This window comes from Plecotus auritus (assembly GCF_963455305.1).
Source record: "Plecotus auritus genome assembly, chromosome: 5".
NCBI classification, from domain to species: Eukaryota; Metazoa; Chordata; class Mammalia; order Chiroptera; family Vespertilionidae; genus Plecotus; species Plecotus auritus.
Genome location: NC_137776.1, coordinates 19,981,271 through 20,007,259, shown reverse-complemented (window position 1 = coordinate 20,007,259; position 25,989 = coordinate 19,981,271). Strand labels below are relative to the sequence as shown.

The 25,989-nt window shown below is 38.3% G+C and overlaps 1 protein-coding gene across 1 annotated transcript in view; it reads right to left on the bottom strand.

Moving 5' to 3' along the window:
- The window catches only part of VWC2L (von Willebrand factor C domain containing 2 like), a 144,866-nt gene that overhangs the window by 97,641 nt on the left and 21,236 nt on the right, over window positions 1-25,989 (bottom strand). The window contains exon 3 of the mRNA XM_080668995.1: window positions 20,108-20,237. Coding sequence (XP_080525121.1) covers window positions 20,108-20,237 — 130 coding nt within the window. The remainder of the gene's footprint in view (window positions 1-20,107; window positions 20,238-25,989) is intronic.

The window sequence follows — 25,989 nt, the reverse complement described above, 5'->3', positions numbered from 1 at the left end:
CCTGCCCTGGTTGTGGGCTCAATCCCCAGTGTGGGGCATGCAGAAGGCAGCTGACCAATGATTCTTTCTCATCATTGATGTTTCTCTCTCTCCTTCTCCCTTACTCTCTGAAATCAATAAAAATTGTATTAATTTTTTTTCTTCTTTCTCATTTTTTAAATTTTAGTGTTGAAGTATGGATATAACAAAACAAGAATGTTATTAGAAATTGGGTTATACTGATAACAGCAATGTGTTAATTTTAAACCCACAGACTCCTCTATCTCTTATGAATAAATTTTTTAGACTGACATGATATCTTTGAGAAGTGTCTGTAATGTTAAAGTTCTTTCCTCACAGTTTCAATGAACCTGTGTATAATTGATCTCACCCAGACATGCGTTAATGAGACCAAGGTAACCATTTAGCTTTGCTCATGTCCATAGATACAAATTGCTCCATAGCCTTGACCACATTTCCCAAGGTCATAGAACGACAAGAAGAGTGGTCCAATTTATTGGTACCACCAAAATTGTAAAATTTATTGCTTTAATTCCCAAACTCAGGACATCAGAAAACTGTGCATAAGCTCAGTCTATCTATCTATCTATCTATCTATCTATCTATCTATCTAATCTATATCTAGATGAATATTCACTGAGGAGGTGGCCTAAAAAATGCAGTAATTTCTCAAATTGTTCCACGAAATTCTATTAGATGTTCAGAAAAAACTATGGTGACATGGAACACTAGTCTATTGGAGATAGGACTGGTGTTCTAGTTCTCTTCAATCTATTGCCCGGTTTGAGGTTGTATTCTACACCAGGGTTCCTTGTATGGAAAGGTGGTTTTCACTCATCAGGTATGAGTGAACATGCATGATCATAATATGATTTGTATTAACACTTGTGTGGTCTTAGATTATCTATGATATGTTTGTCACTTTTATTGGCAAATACCTCTAGCTTTGGTGTATGGATACACAGACTTTTTATAGTAACTATTTTTAATTTCTTCATTGGAAAAATACCCCCCCACACACACTACTTTGTGACTCTAGTGGTATTGTCTCCATTTCCACCTTCAGGAGTGGAAGTGTGGCTCCAGCCTGTCCAACTAGGAATCACGTTCTTCCTTCCAGGGGTGTTGGTTCAGAAAACTGTTTATTCTCTACTCAGGCCAATTTGAGTTACACCAAATACTTATGGTAGATAAAAGGTCTATCCATCCCCCTATCCTCCACCAGACATAGACGGGCGAGGAATAAAGCCTGAACATTCTGATAGCCATCTTGTCACCATGAAGGGCCTCAAAATATAACCAACAAGAGAGATGCAGAACAGAGAAATGACAAAAAATGACAAGTCCTCCTATTGTATAAGTCCCTTGATACATTTAGGCCTAGAACCAGGTGCCCTTGGCTTTTTCAGATATGTGAAACTTTTTGGTTTAAGTTAAGTGAAGATGAGGTTTTGGTTTGTTTGTTTGTTTGTTTTTTGTCATTTGCAACTGAACTGGTCCTCACCAATGCAACCAGAAAAATGAGAAACTAAAGGTAGAGTGCAGAGCACACCTATTGTATTGGTCTGTTAAGTCCTATGAGTTCACTCATTGGCTGTGGGGAAAGAGCATGAGATTTGGACAGGAAATAGTGGTGAATATTGGTTTATATATAACTTTTCAGGCATGTAATCCAATGATAAGTTGCTAAGCCTCAGTCTCATTTGTAAAAGGATTGTTGAAAAAATTAAATGAGATTACATGTGTACAGTACTTAACCTAGCTGCCCAATAAAAGTCTATTTTATGGACAAATTACCTTTCACAGCTATACTTTTATCTAACTTACTCATCTTGCAGTGCATATAACAATGCCTACTTTACCCATTACTGTTTTAGTTCATTCATTTATTCATAGATTTTAGTCTCCAATAAGTTTCTATGAATAACCGTAGTCTTCTATTTAAATTACACATAATTATATACCCATGAGATGCAAAGTAAGAAGTCTGCAAGCTCTATGGGGGGGGGCAGGGGGCATGATTTAGGCTTTGAAACCTTTTTTCTTCCAACCTTTTTTTCTGGAAATATAATGTTAGAACATGACCCGTTTGGATAATGTCATCATCCTCATGTTGGAAAGATTATTGAGATATTCTTGCAAACAATTAAAATTACCAATAAATTATCAAAATAGTCTTTAAAAATCCTTGTGGAGAAAAATATTTTGTAACCAATAGGATACATTTCATTAAAACATGGCCTTAAGCCTAATTTTTAACCTAGTCTTAATCAGACCATGTCATGATTACCTGTCTCAATTGGGGGCTACAAACTGAAGTTCTGTTACTTCAGCTTACTTATTTTTTGAGAAACAATACTTTTTATTTTTCTACAGGGAGTCTTTCAAAATACTTTAGGCATTTGCTGTTAAAGTCCCTGAAACAACAGTGGAAGTCAATGTTTTCAATTTCTGAGAACAAAAAGAACAAGTCACAGATGCTATCATTTGCAATTAGATTATTCTTTACCTGCTGCTGTTTTAAGTAAAATTATATTAGCTAGGATAGTCAGAGGAATAGAGAGGGAAGTTGACTGAGAAATATCAAGTGGTGTGGGAGGGAAAAGAAGGAAACAAAGAAACACAGAGATTCTCAATTAAACTTTCCTATCTGCATCTTCTTAATTTCCTTGGCCCTAATCTTTAACTTGTTTTTATTCTTTTCCTAAATACTCACTTATCAGGTTTTTGTTTCTTAATGTGGGAGATGAGAGCAGAAAATAATACAACAATTTATTTGACCCCCCAATTCCTAATACTTTGCCAGTTCTCTACATAACCAGATACTAATGAAAAGCTATCAAATATTCACTAAATTACAAGCACATGCAATCTTTTCAGCTGTGTTCAAACTAGTGGACATAACAGTTCAAATATTCTGTAGTAGAAAAAGCATAAGGACCAATAGATTGCCCAATATTGTAATTAATTCCTACAATTAATTCTCTCTAATATGCTCAAAGTGACTTAAAGTTCTGTTTACTTTTCCCCCTCAGGCACTCTTTAAAAGATTTTTACTATAATTTTCTTTGAGCATATTGCAATGACAACTAATTGCTTCTTTGCTTGTTTTCTTGCTCAGATTTCCCTGAAAGTTGGGAGTTTCTTGACGACAGAGACTAATATTAGTCACCATTGTATTTCTAGCAGTTAGCATAATGCCTGGCAAATGGTGTATACTCAATAAATATGTGTTGAATAAGTGAAGAAGGGCAGTATATACTTGCTAAACTGAATTGAGCACAACCATGTTGATATTTTAATTTTATTGTGCTATTGGATATATTATCATGACAATAACAAAACACGCCATTAGAAAGATATAGATGCTAAAAAGGAGCTCTCATCAGCCATTTTCCAACATTTTACTAAAACATTTTGGGATTTTTTTTTTCTTCCAAGAAGTTATTTGAAATACATTTTCGTGTGTTTTCTGTTGTTTGTTTGTTTTTCAAAGTTGATCTGGGTGTTGTGTTTCCCAAACTTTTTAACATGCCAGATCTCCTAGTCTTCTTGAGTAAATTTTGCTATTAACATTCTAACTACACATTTTTACTTGTAGGTACACAAGTACTTGCAAAATCAAAAATAACCTTAAGAATCATTTGATTGGCACTCAACACCAAGAAGCATATAAAAACAAATTAAATTATATAAAATACTTGTCATAAAAATGTACAAGTATTTCTGTTAAATAAAAACAAACCGCTGAAACCGGTTTGGCTCAGTGGATAGAGTGTCGGCCTGAGGACTGAAGGGTCCCAGGTTTGATTCCGGTCAAGGGCACGTACCTTGGTTGCGGGCACATCCCCAGTGGGAGGTGTGCAGGAGGCAGCTGATCGATGTTTCTCTCTCATCGATGTTTCTAGCTCTCTATCCCTCTCCCTTCCTCTCTGTAAAATATCAATAAAATATATTTAAAAAACAAAACAAAACAAAACAAACAAAAAAACCAACAAATACCTTTGGGACAACACAGAGTATGTATTTATTTAGTTGAAAACATGGGCCCCCTGAAAGTGAGCAGAGCTGAGTTCTAGTCCTAGCTCCTTCTGCGGTAACCTTTTGAACAGTTCACGTTCACCTTCCAGGCTTGGGTTTTCTCCAAGTATAAAATAAGAGATTTCTATCAAATCATTTCCAAGGTCACTTTCAGTTTTAAAATTCTATTCTCCTATGATTTCCAATTTTATCTAGAAAATAATTTTGGGGGAAAAATTCATTTATAGAGCCTATAGTTCAACCCTTTTCTTAGAACTATATCTATTCTGTAACAGGTCCATACCTGTATGCATATTATCACCATAATGTTTTGCATATATTAATAGTTTATTTGAGGACTTGTGTGTAACATCATTTTCCCTTTGCATTTTTAAAAAGAGTCAAACCCTGTTTAAAGGTTGGCTGTAATTTCCCTGGATGCTTGAAGAATGCTGAGACATAGGGAAAATCAATTCTGTTTCTATTCTTTACAACTATGCTATAAAGAAAAATAATCATATCATGAGTATTCATTTGTACAGCCAAGATTCTATCTTAGGCCTTTCTTCAAAAGGAATGAAATAAAGTTTACATTTTGCTTAAATGTAGGAAATTTTAAATAGCTGAAATGAATGCAGAGCAGTTTTGGAAAATTTATTATTTTGTCCTAATGCCTTTCAAGGTGATGCTTTACTTCTAGTTATCCCTAAGGGAATATAGACATCTCAAATGCTATGTAGATTTTCTTTTCATGTTCTCAAATACAATATACCCATGATCCTTTAAAGAGTTTTTATTGAGGAAGTATGAATTTGAAGTGGACCCTCTTTTCATATCAGGATGAATTGACTGCATGGATCACATTGGAGCTAATTGGTTGCTTCCGACTATTTGACAGAGTTATTTGCACAATAGGTATGGAATGTTTTCTTAGGCTTATTTTATTTTGTGTATTTTTCATCATTGGTTGAATTCAACAGTAAAATACAATTATTTGATGTTTGTGACAGTCACAATGAGATAGAAGTTTAAAAATGATTAATTTTTATTCTAAAAATATTTATTAAATTTATTTATTTAAAATATTTAAACTAAGATCTGAGTGTCTTTCAATCAAAATAATATAAAATTTTGGTAATATTTTAAGTAAAAAAATGTAATGCTTTAATGAAGATTCAATGAATAATATTAATTTTTAAAAAGCTTGTATCTTCTGCCCTGGCTGGAGTGGCTCAGTTGGTTGGAGAATCTCCCCTAACACCAAAGATGGTGGGTTCAATTTCTGGCCAGGGCACAGCACATCCCTGGGTTGTGGATTCCATCCCTGGTCAAGTGTATGTGGAAGGCAACCAATCTCTCTCTCTCTCTCTCTCTCTCTCTCTCTCTCTCTCTCTATCTCTCTCTCTCTCTCTTCTCCCCCCTCTCTCTAAAATCAACTTTAAAAAAAGCTCATATCTTCAACATCCAAGAAGGGATTTATAAGTCTTAAGACAGCAATTATGTGCTGTGCTTGGTGGTTTGTCAAATGAACCAATTTCTTCCTGAGTCTTGCCTCTTTCTCTTCTACTGCACATTCTTGTTCTCAGTGTTTGTCATTAAACTGACTGATAAAATTAACCACTTTATAGTCTTTATATTTTATTACTTTTGTTCTTGCCATATAAATTTTCTTTCCCTGCTGAGCTAGAGAAAATCTCTTCTAAAATTCTACTAGTCAGCTAAATCTTTTAAGGTGGTAAGTTGGGAATGTTTTAATGTACTTAGCTGAAAAGCATAGTCAGAAAATGCATTATTAAATGTCATTTCTATTTTATGGTAAATAATAACCTCAGCACTATGAAAAGTACTAAGTGTTTGGAATCAGAAAAATCTGGATTTGAAAGGTAATTACATCATTAACTAGGTATTTGACACGTTATTTTATATCTCTAAACCTAAACATAAATGTTTGTATGTGGGACATGTATGTTGGCAGGTTAGAAGAGGCACTATTTTTGATGGGTTGAAAAGGTGTTTAGTGTACTTCAGATGATGCTGTATAGGGGGCTGATTACTTCACTCAGCTCAGGGACCGGACCATTGCCTTTGCTAGGAGTGAAAACAGAATTCAATTAAGTCTTTTTTTTTTTTTTTTACCATAATGCTGCATGAATTCTGACTTGAAAGGCTCCCATGTTCTCCTCTGCCCTGCAGCTTTAATCCTATGTTGCTTTTCTTTGTCATCTATCTCCATTCTTTTTTTAAAATTTATTTTTATGTAAGTATAGTTAGTATATAATCTTACATTGATTAGTATTGTGTGCACAATACAGTGATTCAATATTTTTATACCTTACAATGTAATCACCCCACTAATTCTAGTAACCATCTGTCACTGTGACAACATCACAGCATTATTGACTTCCCCTTCCCCTTTGTACCCATCCCCCACCCCCTCCTTTCTGGTCACCATCCCTTTGGTTCCTGTTTTTTTGAGTCTGTTGTTTGTGTTTAGATTCCACATAGAAGTGAAACCATATGGTATTTGTCTTTCTCTGCTAGATTTATTTCACTAAAGAAATCATCTAATCCAAACAGGCAGGACAAAGGATGCAAGACACCGAGAAGCCCACCCCATCAACACACGGCCTCAGTCCCTGCTGCTGTATGCGTTGCCCCTATTTGAAATTCCAACACAGAAAAAGATTTGGACACAACACTGCTGACTATTTTGTTATTTAACAACGCCAAAAACTGACTGGGCTTTGCCTTCCAGAAGGCAGGCGTCTTGCTTTATGGACCTCTCTGCAGAACCCATAAAAGTGACGGCGGGAGGAAGAGAGGACTCAGGCAGGGTTGGCTGTTCCCTGCCCTGACAAGCAGCAGCATTTGTGGCTGCTCTGAGCCATCACCTCATACAAATGAAGCTCATGGAAGCAACGTAAGTACTAGTATGTGTGCAGGAACTTCCCATTTCCCTTTTCTCAATTGAGGGGTATCCAACCATAAAGATGTTTCCAAAGAGGTTTAACATTTCTGATAGATTGATCTGAAGCAGCTCAGAGCTACATTAAGTATCAGAGGTGCTACTGCCAAGAGCTTCATTCCTAAGCCACAGCGATCCCTGGAGAGTTCCCCAGAAAAGATATCCCTTACAAGTTTCCTTTGTCCCTGTTTTATGCCATATTTCTGACTTTTTTCCAGCTGCACAATTGGGTTTCTAGAATTAAATATTATGCCCTGTACTCAGTTGTTCTCCCTCTGCTTCGTTACCAAGTCACATTTCCTGAATTTGTGTCATATCATGTTAAGTTCAGTTGATTTCACCAAACCCTGACAAATCACATATTCAATCAATGGCTTCCTTAAAAGTCCAATCCCAATTTTTAGATAAAATATATAATTAAGGATAACACTGACTAAAATATGACATTCATTTTGCACTAAAGTGACCCATACATTACATTATGTGGTTAAGTTAGTTCTTAAGAAACAGATGCTTTCTGGGTCCATGACAAGATTATGAAGCAGTAAAAGGTTAAGCTTGACTTGGTTATCCCGGCAATCATCCTGTTTCTTCTAAGTCACCTCAATATACCTTCCATCAGCATATGCACCACTATTCTTAGTGGCCAACTACAATTAGGAAATAAATCTTCTAATAGGCACCCCCTTCCCATTGCATGCTGCACCCTAGCCTCTCTATATGACTGACAACTCTTCTCTATGAAATAGAAGACTAGTATTTTTCAAGAGAGAACTTAAAATAACCCAGAGAATAAAATTTCCTATTTAATTACAGCTCTTCCAAAGGAACAATATGAGTGTTTGTTCATTCATTCATTTATTTAAAAATGTGCATGTATACGTACAACGTATTGTAGGTTGTGGGGATACAATAGTGAACAAAACAGACAAAAATCTTTGCCTGATGGAATTTATTATACTTGTGTGCAGAGGGGAGACAAGCAACTTAAATGTGTAAAATCTATATTATTTAGGTAATAGTAGGTGTGATGGAGAATGAAAAACAGGGAACAGAGTGGAAAGTGGTAGTTTTGAGTGTTACCTCATAGCTCCCAGAACTGTATGGGGATCAGAGTCCAGGAACTGACGTCTGAGGTTTCTGGTGGGGAGGGATGTCTGAGACCAGTAGGGAAAAATTATCCTAAATATCTCAAGTCCAAAAGTGAGGGTGAGGCTGTGACTGTTGGCTGAAGAGGTGCTAGGACTTTTTCAGGAACACCCGGAGTTCTGGGTCCTTTTTCCCCCCAGTGTCAAGGGAGGTAGAGGACCAAGAGGTTCCATCTTACCTGTAAGAAAGGGAATCTGGGAATCTGTGCCTGAGGGATGAGTCTGTTAGAGACTCTGGCTCCAGACCTCTGAAACTTTGAGGAAGATGGACTAATACCTTCCTCGAGGCCGTTCAGTCATCTTGCTCAAATGATTTTGAAGACATTCAGATTCAAAGGTCAAGGCACACTGTTTACATTGCAACTCTGGCTTTTGTCTAACTGCACAAGGTTTACATTAATTGGTGGGAATGAAAGGTGTGGGGGGTGGAACTGAGGGGACAGGGCTTGCTCTGCACCTCTATCTCTGGAAAGCCTGTACATCTCCATGGCGATGCTGAAGTGAGGTACAGTGAGGACAACTTCTTCATGTGTCTACATCAGAAAGGAGGCGTGGATGCAGCGAGACTCTGAGACTTGATATGTGCCTTCAACGTCAGCAGTGATCCCTTTGGGTGCCTCTGAGAGCTATGTGTGTGTCTGAGCATGCAAGGAAGAGCTGGGGGTCACAATAGACAGCGATTCCACACTTCTGAAACCAAGCAGTTGGTCTCTCCCATGGCCAATGACATAAGCCTCCCTTAAAGAGGTGGGATTATTTTTCGTAGTTCATGAATCTTGGCAAGACTGAATGCCTTGGCTTGCCAGTCAGATCTCACCTTGCTTAATTATTCCAAGAATCCAATCCAGCTCCCAAGGAACCTGCTCTTGATACCAATTGCCCTGTTAACTGCCATCTTTGGTTCACAGAGGTGTTCTATTTGAGATTACTGTATACAATCCTAAAAGTCAGCAATATTATACAAAAACATTATCGAAGAGAGGCTCAAAAGTAAAAGAGAAGGTGAAGTTAAGAATAGAAATGCATCGCCATTTCTGGAAGATATAGTCAACACTTTGCCAAGTTACTAGTTTTGAGCCAGACTACCTTGAGGTTATATGAACGTTTAGGAAGAAGATAATGAGTACATTCATACTTGTTACTCTTCCTCTGGTCTCTCAAGTGCCCTGTGGGGTGATAAGCTGAACAATAAAGTACTACACGGCACTTGAAGGAGTGAGTGCAACTATCGAATATGTCTGTTCCCATGGGAGTAAGTGTTTGCTTTGTGGGCGGACCAGACTGGACATTCCAATGCTTTCTGTAGGGAAAATACAGTCCCTAAGCTTTTCCTACACGTGGAGGAGGAAAAGAAAAAAAGTTCATGTTTTTGCATGTGTTGGCCTTCCTTTATTTTCTGAAGGACTGGGTAGTCCTGATAAGTGAAAAAGAGATGTGATTAGAAGGAAATGAATATGGCATTAATTTTCATTGTGTCAACATTGTACAATAATGCTTTTGAAATCTAATTTGCTGATGCATTAAGAAGGAATCCTGTTGGTTTAAGACAACATAAATATCAATATTTCCTTTCATATTTTGGAGGAAGCTCTATGGAAGTAATAGGAAATTATTGTTTGTGTCTCATTAAAATAGCTATTTATAATTATTCTGTTTTGACATCTACTTTATATGAATATGATAATTCTGACCTTCAGTTATGGAGTCAATAAAATGCAGATTTTGAAACTGCCTTTGATAGGATGTGCTTTCATCATGAACTATTTTCAGGGGCTCTGTAGAAAATGAATATGTTGCCAGAAAATTTTTCATCTTCAGTGTGTTTGTTTTCAATGTCTTTGTTTCACTTGTTAGTAATTATCTATCTCAGAGGAAGTGAGAAAATATCAAATTAAGGTAAGATACTTTCATCCAACATTCAAACCTAAAAGGCTGATTCTGCAAGATAGCTTCATGAAAATATCAATGGATAGACTTAAGTGAATATTTTAACAATCGTCCTCATAGGTGCATAAAATGGGCAATGAGGTTTGTCCAAATGCTTTATGAGAAATTTCAAGGTAAGGAGTTGAAAGTCAAGTGGTAGGATTACTAGTTGGTTAATTAATTTATAGAGTGCAAATTGCAACAAGGAATTATAGTGCAATTTCTGAAAAGTAACACATAATTGATTATTTAATTAAATTATAACAGTAGTGAGAAAATTTACATAATCTTTTAAAGGAATTTTTCTGTTTTCTCTTTTAAATCATTTTAAATTTTAAGGATAATACATATCTGTTGTAGGAAATGTAGACAATTTGGGTTAGCAAAGGGAAGAAAGTAAAAATCATCCATTAGCCTACTGCTCAGAGTTAAGTACCATTAACATTTTGAAGTATTTTCTTCCAGTCTTCTTTATACATATGATATATATTCTTTTTAAACAAAAAATAGGATTATCTATCTATCTATCTATCTATCTATCTATCTATCTATCATCTATCATCTATCCATCCTTCTGGCCCACTAGTTTATTTTAATACTCTGAACATGGATTGTGTGTGTGTAGAGGGTATTCTTAATTTTTTAAATAATATTACTTGTAATGTTCTCTTAGAAGTCAGTTCATATATTCTATAGTTTTTCCATAAGAACATCTCATTGTTGAATATTTAAGTATTAGGTTTTCTAAGTTTTTGCTATTATAAACAACTCTGTAATAAATATCTCTACATACACATTTTTATACTAGAGGCCTGGTGCATGAATTCATGCATGGATGGGGTCCTTTGACCTGGCCGGTGATTGGGGCCATCTCACCCAATCCCAATCAGGGCCATCGGAACCGGCTGGCCAGAGGGAGGGACCACGAGAGGTTGGCTGGCCACGGGAGTTTAGCTGTGGGGGCGCAATAACCACCAGGGGGCAGTTCCTGTGTTAAGCATCTGCCCCCTGGTGGTCAGTGCACGTCATAGCTACCCGCTGGTCATCCGGTCATAACGGTCACTTAAGCTTTTATATATATAGATACTTACTAATTATTTCTAGAAGTGACATTGCTGGATCAAAGTGATTTTCAAGTATACAAGCATATCCTATGTCAATATAACAGTTTTATCTTCTTTCCAATTCTCTTCTGATTATTTTTTTTCTAATTACATTAGCTAGTTCATATCTACTATCTGTTTAAAATTTTAAATAGTGGGCATTGCTGTCTTATTCCTGACTTTATGAACAATGCACTCAGTGTTTTTCTTAAACATTATTCTCTCTTTTTGGCCTGAGGTAGATATACTTTATCTTGTAAAAATTATCTGCTTAGTCTTATTTGATGAATAGTTTTTGTCAATAGTTTTTGCCAATTTATGTCTAATGTCTTTATGAATATATAGAAATAATAATATGATCTTTCTCTTCAATTTATTAATAGAATAAATTATATTAAGAGAGTTCCTAATCTCTGAAAGCCCAATATTTTTTCATAAATTTGATACCAAAACTCAGTTGGGATGGAAAACTGGCCTAAGATGATGTAAGATTCCATATTTATTCAGTCTCTGTAGTATAATCTATATATATATATATATATAAAAGTCCAGTGACTGAATGGCAGAATGATCAGAATGACCGGAACGACCGGTCGCTATAATATGCACTACAGCAGCCAACTGACCCTATCGGGGCCTGATCAGCCCCCGCAAACTCCCGTGGCCCCTGCCCCTGGCCAGCCTTGCCCCCGATCGCCTCCCCCCCAACCCCTCTCTCTCATTTCGAGGTGCCCAAGAGCTGCCCTGAGGCCTGGGGGAGAGGGGCTTGGTCCTTGGCTGTGCTCCTCCAGATCTCGAGAGCACCAAATTACAAATGTAGCTGCCACGATGGAAGCCCGGCTGGGAAATGGGAGGAACACACAACAAAGAGGGTGAGAACTGAGGAAAAGATTGCCTGGAAGAACCCATGTTAGGGACAGCCACACCCCCCACCCCAACTCCAGCCCAGCCCCACAGGCTGCCTGACAGACGCTACTGCAAGGCAGGTGTGGAGAGGGTTCCTTGGGCATAAAAGGGGGGCACACTGCAACCCCTGCATGCCATTGCTGCCCCTCACTAACTTGTGCCCACCGCCACGCAACCGCCCACCTGCACCGCAGCCACTGCCTCCTTGTGCTCACACTGTCGCCTCCTCCTGTGCTGCATCCCTGGCTGGCCTTGGGCGCCCCTTCTCACCCTGCCCTGCCTCCACCTACTTACAATGATTGGGATGAACAGGACAGGCTAGGCCAGCCCGCAAGCACATTCCGTCAACTGCCTGCAGTCCCTCCCTCTGGCCAGCCCTGCCCTGGGTTCCCCCCCCGCCCTTGATTGGGGGCAGGGTCGGCCAACCTCCTGCATCCCTTCCCCACTGCTGGCCTGGCCCAATGGCCCTCATCAGGGCAGGCCAGTGGACCTCACCTGTGCACGATTTTGTGTACCAGGCCTCTAGTTATTGACTGAAGATTGCTGCACTATACCCTCTGCAAATGCAATATATTGTACCATATACAAACCCCATTTCCTCTATAAAATTCACAACCCAAGAGCTTTAGATTGGGGATTTAGTATTTTAATAGTTCTTAATTACTAATCAAAAATTACTAATCCCGGTAGGATTGGGCCTAAACGGGCAGTCGGACATCCCTCTCACAATCCAGGACTGCTGGCTCCCAACTGCTCGCCTGCCTGCCTTCCTGATTGCCCCTAACCACTTCTGCCTCCCAGCCTGATCACCCCCTAACCACTCCCCTGCCAGCCTGATTGATGTCTAACTGCTCCCCTGCCAGCCTGATTGATGTCTAACTGCTCCCCTGCCAGCCTGATTGCCCCTAACTGCCCTCCCCTGCAGGCCTGGTCACCCCTAACTGCCCTCCCCTGCAGGCCTGGTACCCCCCCAACTGCTCTCCCCTGCAGGCCTGGTCACCATCAACTCCCTCCTCTGCCAGCCTGGTCACCCCTAACTGCCCTCCCTTGCAGGCCTGGTCCCTCCCAACTGCCCTCTCCTGCTGGACTGCCCTCCCCTGCTGGCCATCTTGTGGTGGCCATCTTGTGTCCACATGGGGCAGCCATCTTTGACCACATGGAGGCAGCCATCTTGTGTGTTGGAGTGATGGTCAGTTTGCATATTACTCTTTTATTAGATAGGATACTGCAGGGAAAAGAAGAAAATGGAAAATTTTGTTCTGTTTCTCCTCTGGAAGAGTTTAAGTAACATTATATTTATTTTTTCTTTAAAGGATTGCTATAACCTTTCAAATTATAAAGTACAATAGTTTCTTGAAAATTCACTTAATTTAAAGGCCCATAAAATAAAAAGTCAAAGTTTCCTGCTTCTACATTCTCATTTCTACTCTTCTGATCACTGTTAAATATTTGCTGTGTATTATTCTAGAACTTGCTCTATTTCACATAAAAAAATAACAAAAAGTGCTTAAAAATAAAAAATTAGCCTTGGCTGGTGTAGCTCAGTTGGTTGGAGCATAACCCTATACACCAAGAAGTGGCAGTTCCATTCCTGGTCAGGGCACATAGCCAGGTCGAGGGTTCCATCCCCAGTCCAGACGTGTGTAGAGGCAACGATTGAGTTTCTCTCTCACATTGATGTTTCTCTCTCTCCCTTCCTCTCTCTCAAATCAATATTTTTAAAAATTACACAATTAAAAAAATAAAAATTAACCTAATTTTTTAGTGAGGCTTAACAGTTTCATATCTTTTAAACATCTGTAATTTGTTTGTGAACTCCATTTGTGTACTTTTCTGCTGTTTTTATTAACTCAATTTGTAAGGATTTAAAGTTCTAAAGAGATTATCTCTTGTCTCCCCTCCCTTTACCTTCCTATTACTCCTCCCTACAAGTAACCATTGAATCATTATTGATGTTCTATTGTGTAGCCATTTAGCTCTTTTCCTTTGTACAAAAAAATTTAGTATTTATTTAAAATTATATATCTGTTAACAGTAAAATGTTTTAAATATATATATATTACTTAAAATGTATGCATTATAGATAGGATACATTATTATATTATGTATAAAATAATATGTAATCTACTATACACTGCTTGCTTATTTTACACAACAGTAGAAAATGTCAGTAAGGTCCTTTTAAAGGCTGAAATAGACTTCATTACTCCATTGAAGGTCTTTTCTCTCGCCTTTCCACTCCTAAAATGCAGTGAAAATTTAGGACATGAATGTGGGACAAAGTACAAGAGCTGGAATTGCCTCCTTTCCCCTAAGTCACATGAAAATTGTGATGGAAACCACCTTCTTAACAATTGTTCTAACATTCTCAGCCCTTAATATGTTTGCCAACATCATCAGTCTCAAATATTATCATTACAATATTGGAATCTCTTTAATTTCTAACTCCTTGATCCCTTGTGAATTTAAGCAAATTGCCATGTATTTACCAGACATTTGGTTTTCTTCTGTGAATTTCCTTTACATGCCCTTTGCTCCTTTCCTTCCTCTCTGTGGAACTGTTTTCCTCTTATTTCAAGGAGCTCTATGGATATGAAGGATATTAACAAATATGTGAGTCAAACCTTTTCTCCTAAGTACCTCTAAAAGGCATCTGATGCTTGTAAAGTCTTCCCTCTCTCAGATTTGCCCCTCCCTTTATTGTCTTTTTTCCATTTGACCTTTTGGCTAGTCTGTTTCCTGCTTTATTTGTTTCACTACTAAACTAGAAGAGAGTAAGGGATATGGAATTAAATATTTGAACAGGGCTTATGACAACTTTAGCTTAGTTAGAAAAGATATGAAAATGCCTCACTTAGTGTGTATGGAGGATTTTGTGGGTGTTTCCTGTTTATTACAATTTTTCATGAAGTGACTTTTCCCTCAGAACCATGAATAATGACTGAATATATATCCCAGCAAAAACACAAGCTGGCTGACATACTGGCTGATGAAATGTAAAAAATGTAGTTTGTGGTTCAGATGCCCTGATGATCATATATTTTAGTAGTCAAATGTATGATCAGTTACTAAATATTTGAAATATGTATATGATACTCCAAGGTAGAATGTTTTCTTCAAGTAGATGCTGTGCTAATCTATTTTTTTTTTCATATTATAAAAACAAACAAAAAAGTATAAAGAGTATTCATTAATTCACAGGGAAAAGATTGGGACTGAAAGATAGGTCAGAGTAATATTATCTTGGGGACAGAAAAACAGTCTGGAAATGTCATACCTTGCAGGAGGCATTTGGATTACTAGCTCTTGCAGGTGTATAGAGCAGGGAGCAAAAAATGCTTAATGATACTTTTAAAAACAATACATTTCTATGTTCCTATGTTAATTCCTGAAATCGTCCCCAAATAAATAATTACTGTCCTCTTGCTCCTACTGGTTTGTGTTTCCTTAATGTTTCTATTTTATTCTGACCAAATGAAGAATCGTTATTTGGTGCTAAACTAACTTTAATTTAATGGACTATATTTTATGGCATGGCTATATTCATTGATAACCATTGAAAAGCTTGCTTGATGTAATCATTAAGACCAGAAAATTGAAAATTTCCCCATACAACCTATGAGAAAAATGTTACAAGTATATGTAATTAAATTTATTCATAAAAATTATATTATGGAGAATAAAGATGGGCTATCATTGTTTATTTAAGGAACATATTACTTTGTACTTTATAGTATTTTAAAAAATACTTGCATTTAAAGATAATTGTTAAATTTTCATTAGCAACTACAGTTTTCTGGAAAACCATACATGTCCATGTACTTTTCTTTTTTGTCCTTAAATAATCTGAGAAAAAAGATTTTTATATTAGCTGAATATTGAGTTTTAATATTAGGCGTGGTAGATTCTATTGCTTTAAACTTTCATTTTATATCTTTAATGCCTCTTGATATTGGCAAATTATAATTCAGGAAAGCATAAAAATCTAGTATGCAAAATCTAGTATTTGGCAGCCAAGATAAGCAGCATTTATGCAAACTGAAAATTTTCAATATTTATGAAGAATTTTAAAACGTATAAAATGTAATTGGGCTATTTACAAATTAAGATCTAGTGCCTCTACATTTTTTCCACAGGGTTGATTCTTATCTTGTTTTTACATATAAGAAAAAAGTAGTACCCTTTAAAAATAGCTTACATTATAATGAACAAACCAGTCCTGTCATAGAGAATGAGACAGGATTATCATGTATTGGAAATTCAGGAAATTGTTCTAGATCTCTTTTGTCATAGTGAGCATCTGTCTCCCTTCACCTTTTCCTTACATGGGTGACCTGTTCCTGTTTTCTGGGCTAGGCTTCCAAGGAGGGCCAGTAAGACTAGGCTCAGTCTGTTGTCTCATAAAATGCTGGTAACCCTGGTGGACATAAGCATTCTCTAGTGGTCTGTAGTATGCTCCTCTTAGCAACGATTATACTGTGCTTTTGGGCACAAGTGACTAATTACTGGAATTTAATAATTAAAAAAAGATAATTTCATAACGTTATAGTACAACAAGAGTTAGTATTTCTGCTAACTCTAATGTAAGCTCATTTTCCTTATTTAAAAAGGAAAAACATTTACTTGGAAATGGTAAGAGAAAACAGAAGTGGTTGTTTTGTAGTACTTCATGAACTAAAATTTGGAAAATTTTACTGATATTTCTTGTTCTATCAACATATGCTCTTCAGGAATACTAATGGATTACTAATTGAACTAATTGAACAACTCAGGTCCGTTCATTGTTTTTGTACAAAGAGGGTTTCATTTCAAGACAAATTCCTACTCTGGCAAGCAATAGATTGAAATAGGATAATCTTGGTGACAGATTATGTATGACTAGCTTGTAGTGGCTGATTTAACATTATATTTTACTAGAGGCCCGGTGCACAAAATTCGTGCACCAGGGGGGTGTCCCTCAGCCCAGCCTGCACCCTCTCCAATCTGGGACCCCTCAAGGGATGTCCGACTGCCCAATGGGCAGTTGGACATCCCTATCACAATCCAGGACTGCTGGCTCCCAACTGCTCACCTGCCTGCCTTCCTGATTGCCCCTAACCACTTCTGCCTCCCAGCCTGATCACCCCCTAACCACTCCCCTGCTAGCCTGATTGATGCCTAACTGCTCCCCTGCCAGCCTGTTTGCCCCTAACTGCCCTCCCTTGCAGGCCTGGTCACCCCTAACTGCCCTCCCCTGCAGGCGTGGTCCCCCTCAACTGCTCTCCCGTGTAGGCCTGGGTCCCTCCCAACTGCCTTTCCCTGCAGGCCCGGTCGCCCCCAACTTCCCTCCTCTGCTGCCTTGGTCACCCCTAACTGCCCTCCCCTGCAGGATTGATCGCCCCCAACTGCCCTCCCTTGTAGGCCTGGTCCCTCCCAACTACCCTCCCCTGCTGGCCTGATTGCCCACAACTACCCTCCCTTGCTGGCCATTTTCTGGTGGCCATCTTGTGTCCACATGGGGGCAGCCATCTTGTGTGTTGGAGTGATGGTCAGTCTGCATATTACTCATTTATTAGATAGGATAGACGCCTGGTGCTCAGGTGGGGGCCAGCTGGTTTGCCCTGAAGGGTGTCCTGGATCAGGGTGGGGGTTCCCTTGGGGGGTGGGGTGGCCTAGGCGAGGGGCCTGTGGTGGTTTGCAGGCCAGCCACGCCCCCTGGTGACCCAAGCGGAGGCCCTGGTTTCTGGGGTTTATTTATCTTCTACAACTGAAACTTTGTAGCCTTGAGTGGAGCCAAGCCTTCTGCTTGCTCTGAGGCGGCAGCCTTTTCTGTTGGGATTTATGTATCTTCTATAATTGAAACTTTGTAGCCTTAAGCGGAGGCCTGGGCCGGCCAGGGCTGCAGAAGCTTGGCTTCCTCCATTGCCGCAGGCAACCCTAGCCTCCTGCTCTTTCCAGCTACGTGGCTGCCGCCATTTCTGTTTGGATTTATGTATCTTCTATCATTGAAACTTTGTAGCCTTGAGTGGACGCCTAGGCTGGCAAGGGCAGGCGGAAAGCTTGGATTCCTCCATTGCTGGGGAAACCCAAGCCTTCCTCCTGCTCTCTGTGGCCATAGCCATCTTGGTTGGGTATATTTGCATATTCGCTCCTGATTGGCTTGTGGGCGTGGCTTGTGGGCGTGGCTTGTGGGTGTAGTGGAGTTACGGTCAATTTGCATATTACTCTTTTATTAGATAGGATAGGCTTTGGTGTGGCATAACAAGGAGATGTGGCAGATGCATGTGTAAAAACTCTATTTTAAATGCATGGTCTTGTATGGTTTAATTCTGTGAATATTCTGAGTATGTCCAGACAAGAGATTTTAACTAGAAGCATAATTTCATTTACCCTAAATGTAAAAACAAAGCCAACCAGAGCCACTTAGGGAAGAGAGAATCCTCAAGGACCTATTTAGACAGTTGCTTCCAGAGAGAGAAAAAAAAGTGTTCAGTCAAAGACTTGTCAATCCTAATTGTAAAGATTGATTAGGTAGCTGATTTTTTCTTCCTTCTGTCCTTGGAGAAAATGAAAAATAACAGGTCCCCTTCCACTTTACACTAACCATTCATATACTTTATGACAGTTAGGTTTCCCTTGAGCCTTCTCTTCTCCAGGACAAATTATGCTAACTCCTTCAGTCTGTCCTCATAGGTCCTATTTTTCAACCATTAAATCATTGTAAGGTTCTCCCTGTACCTTTTCCAGTTTCTTCAAAATCCCTTTAAAAATATAAAGTCTTAAATTTTACATCTTTACCATATTAGATAGATTAGAATGCCAGGGGAATATTTCTTTCCACATTCTACGTCAAAAAGATCATTACTATGACACAGGTCAGTTGGGTATTAGGGAAAAGAAGAAAAAAAGAAGCCAGGTGAGCAGTTTAATATTCAACTCATTGGGTTTATATGATCAGAAAGAGTAAAAACTGGGCCTGATAATATGTCATAGGATTCTTCGTAAGCCCTTTGGAAAGATGCTAAGACATAAAATTACTATAAAATCAATCAGGCTGCTTTTGAGTTTTCTTTAACTAAATAACCGGATATTCCTCTTTACTAATTATAATTCTGCAAAGTAAAACATTAGTATGTGAACTAACATTATGCCAAATTCAGGACCCCGAAAATGTGTAATAGAGGATGATGAGCCCTGCTAACTCAAGAGAGGGCATGGGGATTCCGCGTTAGAGTGACCTCACCTTAATTAAGAGCTGGAACCACTTTTTCAAGCAGATATTAATGCCAAGAAGGGACATTTGTGGAGTGCTACCCAGCAAAGCTTTATTATTGGGTAATACCTGACCAGTAAGAAGAGCATGATATTGGCTTAGCTGACATGCTGTTCTGGGTTTATGGCCTGGCATTTTCTTCTCTGCAGCATCACCTTGATTTGGGGGAATGCTGTAGTAATTTCTACCTTTCCATTGCTTGGGGGCCAAAAAGATCTCATAAACCAAATTCCCCTCTATAACAATTACTATGAGAGCAAGATTCCATGGTAATAAAATCCTAGAATAAAAACCCTAAAGTTTCTAGTGTTTTCTTACTTCAACTTAAGTGCATTCATAATTGACTTCTGTATTTATTTGATAATGTTAAACCTAAAGTCTTATCTATACCAAACGCAAAATACCTGGCATTTAGCCTCTCTCCTCTGGGTTATCCACTGTGAAATAGGTAAACTGCTTCATAGCCCCCACGAGAGAGAAATTCAGTCACTATGAAAAGACAGTACTTATCCTTTCCAATATCCTCCTTATCAATCAACAATAAATAATAGGCATCACAACAAAGTTGGCTTATAAAAGCTTTAGTTCCCCCAGTTGAATGTTTCATGATTCACCCGTTGCTGGTTTATTTTCACTTTAGGGTGGGATAAAAATATACATTGGCCAGGCCCAGGTTGAAAAACCACAGGCTGATCTTAGAGGGCTCTTGCATTGAATGGTGTGCAGGGGTGAAATATTTGTATTTGGCACTAATCCCTCTTTGAAAGCTAATGCAGTATGGTCTTACCATTTTTGCAGACAGGACAACATTGTTCTGGTTCATAGACTGGGTTGACACACTCAGGAACTGCGCAGTCTGCTACAACACAGTGAACTTCATTGCTGGGCTCACAGCGACACCATTCACATGGAGAGGGCTAGGAACAAATCTAAAATTAGCCCCTTTTCTCCTATAACTTAATGCTTGCACATTCATATGCTGTCAGAAGACAAAACATTAGTGTTTATATTGGCTTTACTGCATTAACTCCATTACCACGTGTATGATCATTCTTCCCCATTGGAAGGCAACCCAGACTTCCAAGCCATGGTAGGTTGTCATGTGCATCTCAGGTTGCCAGGAGCAACTGAGCATTCATGTATGACTTTCCTGCCTATGCTCCTACTTTCCAAAGAGCATTTTAGACAACTAATATGTCACCTCCTGGTTTTGTTTCTAGATGTGCTGATTGCTCTGCCTTCCTCTCATAAAGAGGAATGAAACTGGAACATGTGAAATAAGTTTTTGCCATTCATCATTTTTCTTCCTAAAAAAATTACTGAGAAACAAGAACATGGTAAATGGACATTCTTACCCTTTTTATGAACTCTTTTTCCCCCAGCTAACCTAGACATTGAGTGACTTTTTTTTTTCAATGTGAATTTTAGAGGAGATTGTATTTGGGATGCAAACATCCAGGCACTGCCTCTTGGAAGATTTAGTGAATACCTTGCATCTTGCCTGCTTACTTTTATGAATGAACTAAAATCCATCGGCTTAAAAAAAGCCACTCTTAACTTATAAAGCCACTTTTTAAAAGTCAAAGACTCTAAAAATATAGCTGAAAAATGATTTATGTAGAGGGAAAATAAATTTATTGTAAATTGTAATTGAAAAAGAAAAATAAATCAGAAAGCTATTTTGTCTTCAAAGTACTTACCGACCTAGAGTGAGTTTGGGGTTTTGTTTCCTTTTAGAAACTCCTTATACCACAGATAATCTTAAGCAGTGTCCTGTCTATGACTTTCACATTCTTTACAGGTTCTAGCTCTCCTTTCTCATGAAACAGAGGTTTCGAATTCTGGGGTGACAACTTGGAGGTCTTAGAAGTTATGCAGGTCTATCTCAAATCAAGCCATTTGTTTCCAGAAAATTCTGCCTCCATCTCTAGGCCACAGTCTCTCCCTTCCAGACTGTGTTAGTTAAAGCCCTCTGCCTTTGTCTCAGTGGCTATTGTCCATACCACTGTCTGCTCTTATTTCTTCTGTAACTGGAAAATTTGGGTAATATCAGTGCTCCTGGACTCTGGTGGCCTGGGGGGATGGGGTGGTGGTGGAAATCTTTCAACTAATTATTTTACAAGTAAATTTATATTTGCTTTCTGCTTGAAGAATTATTTTAATTTCAAATTTAGTAGGAACAAGAGAAGTATACACAGAATCTGTGGGAAAATATTGCTACTTCTTTTTTTTAAAATATACTTTATTGATTTTTTACAGAGAGGAAAGGAGAGGGATAGAGAATTAGAAACATTGATGAGAGAGAAACATCAATTCAGCTGCCTCCTGCACACCTCCTACTGGGGATGTGCCCGCAACCAAGGTACATGCCCTTGACCGGAATCGAACCTGGGACCCTTCAGTCTGCAGCCTGACACTCTATCCACTGAGCCAAACCAGTTAGGGCTAAATATTGCTACTTCTTAACATGGTTATAAGTTTGTTGAAGGGCAGAGTTAAGGGCTTTACCATGTGGTGAGTTGTGTTAAGTATTTCAGGAGAATTTATTGGATTGTCCCTAAAGCTGGGATATCCCTAAAGCTTCTCCACTGAATAATTTCAGCACATGAAGGAAAAGCTTTGAAACCACAGCACACTATTTGATGGAGGAAATGTTTAATGAGGAAACAGTGCGAGAGATGGACATTCTTGCTGCTATACTGTTCCATTATGATATCTTACCTTCCCAAACAAAATTGTCAGGTGTCCCCCTTTCCTTGATTAACTGCAAAGCAGTGGTTTTGCTCAGCCTTCTTAAAGTACAGAAGGACTTGGCTTGCATTTCTTGCTAGTATGAGAGAAAAAGGAGTCACTAGTATCATTGCTTCCATACCCTGTCCTTCCACAGCTGGGATCCTTTCTTCTTGCCAAAGGAGGGGTTGATCTGTGTGACTCCAATGGACTGATTCTGGCATTAAAAACCTCAAAGACCCCCTACATGTTCCCATGCAAAACGTTTCCCTCAAAGTAACTGTGATCTTTGAGAAAGATCTGTTGGACAACTAGATTCCCAACACAGACTGATGAAGATTACCATCCTAATTCAAACAAGAGCAAGAATGCTATTCTGTGCACTCCCCCTCTGAGGAGTTTATTTTTCAGTGATTTGTACATTCTTCATGCATACCAGATCCTCAGGAATAACCATTAGCAACTAAATAATTGATTTACACAGTGTAGATATTTCCTGCTAAGAAGGAGATTTCACTAACTAGGGTGGTAAGTGCATAAAGAGATTATTATGGAGCCACAGATGTGAGTTAGTAGAAAATTGTAGTAGGCTGAGGTGAGGTTGCCACAGGGCTCATGTTCCTGGAGCTCGGCATCCTCAAGCCTTGGAGGCTGGTAGCTGCACCCGGTATCAGGGAAAAGCACTGATAGGTACTGGTCCTGCAAAGGCCCTGGGGCATCTGCCTGACATTGGTGGAGGCTGGATGTGTGTGGACTGGAATTCTGAGAAACACTCTGTGTAAGAGCTAAATCCGCAAGGCTTCCTGATAAACATATGCCTGATTTTCTTCCTTCCTTCCTTCCTTCCTTCCTTCCTTCCTTCCTTCCTTCCTTCCTTCCTTTCTTTCTTTCTTTCTTTCTTTCTTTCTTTCTTTCTTTCTTTCTTTCTTTCTTTCTTTCTGCCTGTTTTTGAATGGAATTTGAGTAATCAGAAACATAAATTAGAAAAATAAAAATGTCACTCTAGCCATTGGCAGATACTACATTTTCCTGAAACTGGCTTTATTCATATATCACATTCATTTATCCCTTCTTGGCCCAGAATCTCTTGTCTGAAACAAGTTATTTCTGCTTTTCTTTTCATTCAGTTGTTTGTTTTCAAATAATGTCTGTTTCAGTCTTATTTCTCCTCATTTTAAGCCTCTTGGGCCCCTCTCCTTCCCCTCTTAACAGTCCATCAAATTTAACCCATTGGCCTCCCTCTGCAGCCCCTCTGCCTCTTGCCATCCTCTTTCATATACTCTCCAGTTCAGACACCCTTTTTCCTTGCCCAATGTGACTTCCTTCACTGCCCTGAAAACACGTTGCTTAAACATCGAGAAGTTTCCTGGGAGTGAGCAGTGAGCTACTTGGACATTAATTTCAGACTTTAAAAATCCTTCCCACCAAACAGCATACAACTGTGAAAGGTTTGGTGCTTTGAATAAATCTTTACATCTTAAGCACTGAGCTGGTTACAGATTCCCCTTTATCAGACTCTTCAATATGAAAACTATAGATTAAATCTGAAAACATCCCAGTAAAACCAAAGATTAAACAATAAAGTTATCCTGAGCGGAACAGAGGACACTGAAATAAGTACTTGGGGAAAATTACTCTTACTAGCTTTTTTGCAGAGGAACATGTGAATTATGTCTGCTACATGGCTTTAACAGCCAGAGATTTGGGAAGATGATTAAATGACACCATCCTAAAATTTTATACCAGGAAAATCTATTCCTAGAAACGTCAAGGAATATTTTACTTCTATGAAAGGCTTGAACCATAAAGTAACATTCACTATATATACACCTATGCACCTTTATAGAAATCTTAATTGAAATTAGGTTTCAAGATCAAATTAATTTGTTGTTAAATATATTTGATGATCTGAGTATATGACTGTTATGAGTCCTTATATCTCCAGCTTAGTGTTTTGAATATCAAATATGGGACTCTTTTTAAGCAGAAACCTGGCATTTTATCTATAGTTCCTGCTATCACTGAATACATTTGCATGGCAAATCCAAATGTTGCCCCAGCTGCCCCCAAATTTCAAATGGTTTTTCTGATATATATGTATAATTAATAGAGTAAAAGGAGACTCTTAAATACTGGCTTAGTGACTAGAATTCCAATGTTCCTTCTTGGTATTAGAATGAAAACATGGCGATATACATTGTTTTCAAAGTGGTTAACTTCAAGACCTTGATGCTGAAATCCATTGTCCCTGTCTGTGACTTTTGAGGATTCTTGGAGAATTGGAGGAGAGGTACCAGAATCCTGGAAACAGTAGATTGCTCCATGATGCTTTAAAGTGGAAAACATAGAATGAGAACCAATAATTGCTGGAATAACTGAGTAACTCCTGAAAAATTGTCAAATATATTCTTTGTGAGAATTTGGAAGCTAACACCAGACTATTAGAACATGTTATTATAGACTGGTGACACAGAGTTCTCCTAATGTTTATAAAAAATGTACATTTATTTTGTATTTTGTACCTGTACCTGCGGAAAGCCTGGATGTTTGGTCCATGCATCAGTATCTCATGGCATCATTATTTATGTCGTAACTGCTATTGGCATTGTTCATAGAGTGCCAGGAGGATATGGTAACAGTTTATAAGATTTGTTGTACGAATTCAAACCTGAGAGTGACAAGGTTCATAGTAGTATTCAGTTTTCTATTTTAACTTGGTGAAGTTTAAGATAACAATGTTCATACAAGTTGAAGAACTCTAAATTAGAAGAAAAAATAGGAAATAATATTTCACTTAGTTGGCTTTGGGTGGTATGGTAACATGGTTAAAAGCAAGTTCTTTATAACCATGCTACTTGAATTCTAGTCTTAAATGCTTTACTTACTAGCTGGTAATCTTTGGAAAATTACTTAACCTTGATGTGCCTTAGTTTCTTAATCTACAAAAAGGGAATAACAGCATTACCAACTTCACAGCTACTGTGAAGCACATAAAAATCTATAAAGTATTATAACTATCAGCATCATCATTGCATGCTTAGTGCGAACTTTTTGAAAAAAAATTCAAAAAGTATACAATTGGAAGCATAAGACTGTTTAAAAGAATATTTAGCTTATTTCTCTTATTAAAGTGTAATCTGATTGCAGAGGTGGTTGTGAGAAAGTGTTTTTTTTAAATATATTTTTATTGATTTCAGAGAGGAAGGGAGAGGGAGAGAGAGATAGAAATATCAATGATGCACAGAACCATTGGTTGGCTGCCTTCTGCACACCCCCGACTGGGGATAGAGCCTGAAACCCAGGCATGTGCCCTGACTGGGAATCAAACCATGACTTCCTGATTCATAGTCGATGCTAAACTGCTGAGCCACACTGGCCGAGCAGTTGTGATCAAGTTTTATAGGACTTGGTTTGGTGATGGTGGTGGGGGAGAGTGGTTGTGAACTAATAGAATTAATCGTGTCAGAAACACATTAAAAATTATTAGAAGCCTCTAGATAAAGAATGATTGTGAATGGTTAAAATTACCATTAAAAGTCACTCAGAAAAAGGAAAGCAACAAAAACTTATTTTATTTTCCTGAAGTCTCATCATTTAGATGTCAATTCAAATGCCCTCCCTCTCTCCAGGGCAGTTGGCCCTGACTATCCCTCTGTCATCTCCTTCTATCATGCTGTTCATCCAGGGTGCCAATCAGTTCATGAAATCACCTTATGAATTTGTTTATATTTTATTTATTCTTATCTGCCTTCCCTACAGATTATACACTTCTAATATAGTATGTTGTTCATTGCTGTATTCTCAGCATCAAGAAGGCATCTTAGCTCATGCTAAATTCTCAATAAATAGCTGTTAACATATGCACAGTCATTTATGCATTATTTATATTTTCTTATTTGTTAAGCCATACCTCTGGGCAGCTCCATCTGTGTTCAAGGG